At 36.5% G+C, this 7376-nt stretch overlaps 1 protein-coding gene across 2 annotated transcripts in view; it reads left to right on the plus strand.

The window, feature by feature from the left end:
• Positions 1-6420, plus strand: part of LOC149185830 (alpha-galactosidase-like) — a 42227-nt gene extending 35807 nt beyond the window's left edge. Inside the window, exons 6-14 of one of the 2 annotated variants that reach the window (XM_089410807.1) lie at positions 3732-3895; positions 4039-4136; positions 4306-4364; positions 4463-4597; positions 4744-4985; positions 5181-5370; positions 5465-5540; positions 5641-5691; positions 5992-6420. In XM_089410807.1, the coding sequence (XP_089266933.1) occupies positions 3732-3895; positions 4039-4136; positions 4306-4364; positions 4463-4597; positions 4744-4985; positions 5181-5370; positions 5465-5540; positions 5641-5691; positions 5992-6248 (1272 nt within the window). In that variant the 3' untranslated portion in view covers positions 6249-6420. Of the gene's footprint in view, positions 1-3731; positions 3896-4038; positions 4137-4305; positions 4365-4462; positions 4598-4743; positions 4986-5180; positions 5371-5452; positions 5541-5640; positions 5692-5991 lie in introns of those variants that run through there. The other variant, XM_089410808.1, reaches the window with a different exon arrangement.
• Positions 6421-7376: the final 956 nt, after the last annotated feature.

The following is a 7376-nucleotide window of genomic DNA, read 5'->3' on the forward strand; positions in this document are numbered from 1 at the left end:
AAAAATATCATAATTATATATTTGAAGGATATGTGGCACTTTGAGTTTCCATCCATCGTTATGGAAGTGTGTTTAGCACTACAACTTAGTTTTCATTGACCTATTTATTTATCTGTTGTCGTTGTGACAAACACCTTTTAAAATTTTGCCTACACTTGAATTTTGGAGCGTACTTGTGATCCTACAATCTATTCTTCCAAGTTAATCATTGTTGCTTCATGATTGGTTGATGTTTTGCTAAGTGCTTAAGTCTTCTTCTGAGGTTCTAAATATCGAAACCACTTGCTTACATATGCATAGTTCTTGATGTATTCATAAGTGCACCTTTCCTATGCAAGCTCAACAATCAATGTCTATCTTCGATAACAAGCATTGTGCAGTCCTTAAGGATAATGTTTGCGCAGTTCTTGGAATTAGTGTCTGCTCAATCTTTGAAAACAATGCTTGCGTAGTCTCTGGAAACAATGATTGTGCAATTCTTAGAGATACTGATTAAGCAGTTCTCAGTGGTAGGCATTGCACAGCTCCTGGGCATTGCACAGTTTCTGATGATAGTGTTTGTGCAATTGATAAGAATAGTAACTGTTCAATCCATGTCTATAGTCAATGCACAACCTCGATTGACATTCTCTCTCACTCCTAATTGCAACTATATCATCATTCCAGTGAGTTTCTCAATTGTCGCTTTTGGGTACCTTTGCTTTCACAAGTGTCAATTTCACTTTCGTGACTGTTGTTTCTACTTGCTTTCACTTTAACAAGTGTCGCTTTTGATTGTTTTCACTCATACATGTGTTGCATCTTAGTGCACCACTAGAGGTAGCTCTAGCGTACTCTTTTGCATTTACTGATCATATATATCATAAGGATATGTTCTAGATACTCTCCCACAACTTAGCGCACTTTCTAGTTGCAATCGACACTTGTATCGTAACTTGTATTCTAAGTGTCGCAAAGCTACGTTTCAACTATCGCACTTAGAAATAAGTGTCACTTTGTTGTCGTTTCAAGGTATGCTTGTTAATTTTGGGTACGAGCATTCTTTTGGCATGTGTTGATGTTATTTGAGTGTGATATCACTGTTTCAGGACTTGTTTGCATGTTTTTCTCTCTTGTCTGACTGATCCCACAATTAGTCATTTTCGGAGCATTCACTATGTTTGCAACTTGTTAACTCTCTCTTGGAATTGCGCACTGCACAGTCTCAAGTCACAGTGAAGCATATTTGCCTCTTGGAACTGTGCACTACGCAATCACTGCCTCCAAGGATTGCGCATTGCGTAATGACAATGCTCAGACTCTGCCTCTTGCCCCTGAAAATTGTGCAATCTCTCCCCCAAACAATCTTCCACTGCACATTGTGCAGTCTCAACCAATAGTCAGGTCTCATTGCCTCCCTGACCTACACAACTTGAGCAATCCTTTGGCTCAGTCTTCCCTGAACTGTGCATTGCGTAATCACAATGAGCAAGCCTGCCTCACTGCATCACTGTCTCCCTCAATTGTGCAGTTTTGTCTTCCAATCCCTCAACCATTGCGCGTTGTGCAGTCATAGTGGCTAGACCTTCATCACTGCCTTTTGGAACTGAGCATTGCGCAATCCCTAAGCCTCCTCCTTAGTCTTGCACTTTGTCCCGAGTTCAATCAATGAATTGCATGAAGTTAGACTAGGAGATTTCCGAACTGAGGTCATATTGTCATGAGTGAATTTCATCTACATGTATTGTATCTTGACATGACAGGATGATGCTCGAGGAGGATGCTAAGGAGATCATGCAAGAACACACTTGTGAAGCTGAAGAGACAAAGAGACTATCAAGCAAGAAGATGAAGGGACACTAGATCATGATGGAAGATTGAAGATCAAAATCACAAGGAAGACTCCATATCATCCAAGCTTTGGGAGGATGAAGATGAAACACATGCAAGACTTATCATGCAAGGGAGGTCATCAAGAAGAGGCTACAAGAGAACACTTGCGGAGAAGAAGCACTGGAAGAACCATCATGAAGACATGAAGAAATCTTGGACCATGACAAAATGGTGGCAACTCATGTTGACTTGGAAGGCTTTAACATTCATCTAGACCCTTTGGAGGGTGAAGATAAAGAACAAGCAAAGATCCATCATGAAGAAGATACAAAGATGGTAGCTAGGAGAAAGACTTGGCCCGGACACATCACAATGAATTTCTATATCATCAATGCCAAGTCATGGCTTGTCCAAGTGTCATCACAAAGTCATATGTGTCCATGTATCTTCCCACAACATTTGTGGAATGTAATTTTTGTATTTTCAAAAAAGAGAGAAAATGTAAAATGTGCAGAAGACCAAGGGTCCCACATGGAATGTGAAAAGTCACTAGAAAGTTCTAGAGTCATTAGAAGTTCAAAGGTCACATAGGAATTTGAAGCTCAAGAGCCATGAGGGAGGTCAAAAGTCACATGGGAGGTGAAGAGTCACCTCATTTGTTATAAATACACCCTCATAGCTTAAGAGAAGGGGACTTGGGACTTGGACTTTGGACTTTTCACCGTGGCTTCTCTAGTTTGGCATAGGAGAGATCTTTCTTTGGAGGAGCAAGTGATGATTTATTGTTCTACTATTGGGACTAGTGTGGCAGCATAGTAATTGTGTATCTTGGGACTTTCACTTAATTTATAAAGCTCTCAGAGACGACGCACTTTCATGCATATGTCATGAATGATTGTGAGACTATTCTTTCATTGTTTACAATGTATGTTTATGTTAACACATGCTAGTGAAAATGAACTATTTCGTTGGCTTTGGTATGTATTTTATTGAATGTGCATTGTTACTAGCTTTTATGATCGTTGTTATCTTGTGAACTAATTTGTAGGTTAACTAACTATTCTTTCATGCTCTTGTGTGCCCCTTTGAGGATAGTACTATTACTTTTCTTCTAGAGGCGCACTCTCTCTTTTCCCTTTTGTGAAAGTACCTCATATACATTGCAATTGTATGCATCACATTTCTTCTAGAGGCGCACTCTCTCTTTTCCCTTTTGTGAAAGTACCTCATATACATTGCAATTGTATGCCTCACAGTGTCAACTTATTTGTTTGTTTCAAAGATTGTTTGCATAATCTCTTATGCTGATAATTGCAGCCAAGGAAAATTCCTAAAAATAATGGCAACCGGCTATATTTCCTGTTGGGGTTCCTACTCCAAATGGTGTGAAGTTTAATTGGGACTTCATACCGAGAAGACCCCCTTGGTTGATAGATTTCTAGCACCGTCAACATTATCATTTATCCATTTATTTATCCTAGATTGATGATAATGGTGATTGTTTTAGTAGTGAAGAATTGAGTCATTGACGCACTATTTAACTACTTGTAAGACTGTCTCAAAACTAAAGTCAGAAGACAAACTTGATATGGGATATTCAAACATCTAGATATGTGTCAAGCAGACAAGAATTCCTTCTATATTCGAATCCCAGTTTATTAGTTATGTAAATAAAAAGTTTTAGTGAAGTTTTCTCTTAAACTATAGTTTTCGTAGCATTCCCAAATGTTTCATTCTCATTCAGCTCCCACCCGTAGAAAGTGTGTAGTAGTCAATTATTCACAAGTTCTTTAAATTCAATATCATTTTGTTGGTTTTCTTGCTTTGTTTCATAGAGAATGAGTATGCATTAAAATAGAGGTAAAGAGGTAAGAACAAATGATTTTAAAGAAAACTGATAGATTGTTTTGTTCCTTTAGATTCTTAAAGAGCTCGAACGTCCAATTTTATACTCCCTTTCACCAGGAACGCATGCGACACCAAATATGGCTAGGAAGATTAATGGCCTAGTTAACATGTATAGAGTGACTGCAGATGATTGGGACTCATGGAGAGATGTAAAATCACACTTTGATGTGTCAAGGTGACAACTGGATTCTTTATATTTTGTAATCTCTAAAAGTGCATGAAAAGGCAATTTGATTTTTAGATTTACATTCTCCAAATATTTGAGATTTTGAATTCCTTTAACTTATAAGTTCTTTTTGTTGTTTTTTGTGAATGTAGGGATTTTGCAGCAGGTGGTTTAATAGGAGCAGAAGGATTATTTGGACAATCATGGCCAGACTTGGACATGCTTCCATTGGGGTGGTTAACTGATCCAGGTAGACGTTATCTCGACATAAGAGAATGTTTGCTCTTGCTCCCAGTAATCTTATTTTGATTATTTGCATTTAATTTTCATAGAAGTTCCACAGTACTCTCCAAACCTAACTTGTTTTGCATGCTAAACGCTTTATCTAGCATAGTTTAACCTGGATTTTATCTTGTTAGGTGTAAATCAAGGTCCCCATCGCTCTTGTGCTCTTACTATTGAGGAGCAAAGATCTCAGGTTAATCGTTATAAACAATTTTCAATCAGTGATACACATAGTCTGAGTGACTTTCATAAAAATAAACAGTTTTTTCCGATTCAATGTCTCTGTTGCAGATGACGTTATGGGCTATGGCAAAATCTCCTCTTATGTTTGGTGGTGACTTGAGGAACATTGATGATGTAACAACGAGTCTTATCACACATCCTACCTTGTTGGCTATAAATGCCTATGGCACTAATAATAAAGAGGTATGTTTAACATTATTAATGTTGTTTTGCATTTGGATTATAATTATGACACATAGTTAGGCTTCCTAAATTAAGGACAAGTTATTAGGTTATGTAAATCATTCTTTACATCTTTATGTAATCGTATTAACAACATTTCTTTTCAGTTTTCGGGCATCAGTTTCATTCGAGGGAGTGCTCACACTGAAGTAAAGGCAAGTCAGGGTTCCTTTAAACCCATCTCTGAACAGCTAGTAAGGCTTTCAAACTGCCAGAGGGAGAATACAAAGAATTGGACCATTGAAACTAAGAATAGAAATATGAATAAGGTTTGTTGGAATGATGGCTGGGCTATGACATCCCAGCCGCGAATGTGCCTACATTGGAGAGTTCAACCCAATGCATCATTGTAAGCCATAGTCATTAAGGGTTGTTTTAATGGTAGTTTTGATTTTGTTCTTGCTTTACAATCTTTCACTTTGAACATGTTCTTAGATTTTGTATCTATATCTTAAACCTTATGAATATTGCATTTGAACATGAATAATCTATAAACTTATGATTTAATATGGGCATAATCATTAATTTATAATGCGCAACTTAGGGATTGGAACATTATAAGGTATGGAGAGCATAATGTGAGACAAAAGGACAAGGAGAATAATGATGGACAATCTTATGTATTAGCATCTCTCATGGAGGAAGTATGTTTAGATTCTTCTCCAAATAAGGCATTGACATTTGGCCGAGTAAAAAGTAATTACTTTGCTCCATGTAATTACCACGAGAGCCAGGTATTGTTTGAAAACTTCATTGGAAAAGCTTTAGTAATGTCACTGTATTTTACATCTTACTTTTAATGTTAATCATCTTCAGATTTCATGACAGGAGTGGGAATTGACACCCGACGGAGCCCTCCTTAATAGTTATAGTGGCCTTTGTGCACGTGTTTCTAAAGTGGAAGGTGATTTCTCTATAACAATGAATAGGAACAAAAGTTACTCTGTGATTGCTTTTCACCAAAATAAATGCTAACATTGCATCTTGAAATTTGTGTCATGAAGCCACGAATGAAGTAGACGAGGCACGTGCTTGGGTAGCAAATGGTTCAACAGGTTTGTTGCACATGCCTTTGTATTGTTGTGCTTTTATCCTCGCGGCATGATTATATATCCCGGTATCATCTTGCATTCCTAAAAACGAATATAGGAAAAACTCATTAACAGTGGTTAATTTGAGTTCAAATGCATTTATTTGCATTATTAGATTCATGTAACTATTGACAGGACTTTTCAATTGCGTAGCTATTGGTAGAAAGCTTGTCAAGATGTAATAATATTTACATTTTAGAAATGCCTGGACGATATTTGAAACACTAAACCTATTTTTGTTTGTTTCACTTGAAATACTTGCAGGAGAAATTTACATTGCCTTCTTTAATTTGGGTCCCAACAGACTTACAATATCTACAGAGTTGAAGGATGTCCTAAACATGTCACACATAAGAGATAAGATGGGCAAGGATGAAGTAATAGACAATGAACATCAGCTTGAAAGTAAATGTTCAGGTTTTGATGTTTGGAACAATCAAGATCTTGGAGTAGTAACTGATAAACTAGTTTCAGATGTTCAAAGCCATGGTTGTGCTTTATTCATTTTAACATGTACTTAATTTTATAATTATTCTTACACATTCAATTTGTATGCCATTCAGAGAGTTGTATTAGATAGAATCATACCTCTAAACTGTAAATAAAGTTGGCATGATTATTTGGAAACTTTCAGCATTACTAATATTGCAAAATTACAAAATTTAGTATGTAGAAGCAGATTTCTCCATTGTACCTTTCTCATCTTATGTGTTTGCTTAATTTTCATCGCAGACTATTGATATAACACATTAACACCAGTAGTTTACCTTTGCTTCCAGCCATTCTAAGCATGTATCCAATGAGGCTTCCATTTCGCTACTTCTCTTTGGTATGGGTGTAATCAAAACTTTTGAATATTTTTATTTTCATTTTCTGTAGGTGCAGTTTACAATTTTATTTTTCTCCCTCCTAAATTTGAGGAATATAACATTACGGAAATTCACCGTGGATCGACTAGCGTTCCACACTTATCTATCTCAGCTTCAGCGTTGTAGTCAAGTTAATTTCTCCTGGCCCTCTATGCAGTCTACTACATGTGTAGGATTCTCCTGTTTACAGCTACCTCCAGTCACCACATTTGTTGGAGGCTGTTCATTCAATAGTAAATGACCTTCGTCATGAATGAAAGTTCCTTGAATTTGCTTCACTTGTGCAATCACCTAGGATTACATTGATCCGTTACACGAGATTTCGCTAATTTTCAGAGCATGGATAATGATTGAATCCCTGCTCCCACTCATGGCCATCCCATCCCCCTTTTGAAATTAATAAGCAATAACCATGGTTAAATCTTCTCAAGTTCCTTAGCATTTCTTTAGAAAATTTTAACGTAATGACAATCTGGTACAAAGAATCATTGACTGTGTAATGGAATCATTCATTATAATGAGTTGAATGTTTCTCATCATTGAATGGGTAATGTAGTCATTCATTATAATGAGTTCATTATTTTCTCATCATTGGTTCATGATAATAACTGAAGAAATATACTTTGTGTTCATGCCTGAAACGAAAATATCCACCATTGACACTGAATCTTAGTGCGAAGATGTATTAAGTGGGTGTTTGTTTATATATATATATATATATAAACGCTTTTAAATAGGATTGTAGATTTAAAATGATAAGAACATGTAAAAACTCCAAAT

Source organism: Pinus tabuliformis, chromosome 3_1 (genome assembly GCF_031772625.1).
Source record: "Pinus tabuliformis cultivar Carrire ecotype Pingquan chromosome 3_1, CPIR1, whole genome shotgun sequence".
NCBI lineage: Eukaryota > Viridiplantae > Streptophyta > Pinopsida > Pinales > Pinaceae > Pinus > Pinus tabuliformis.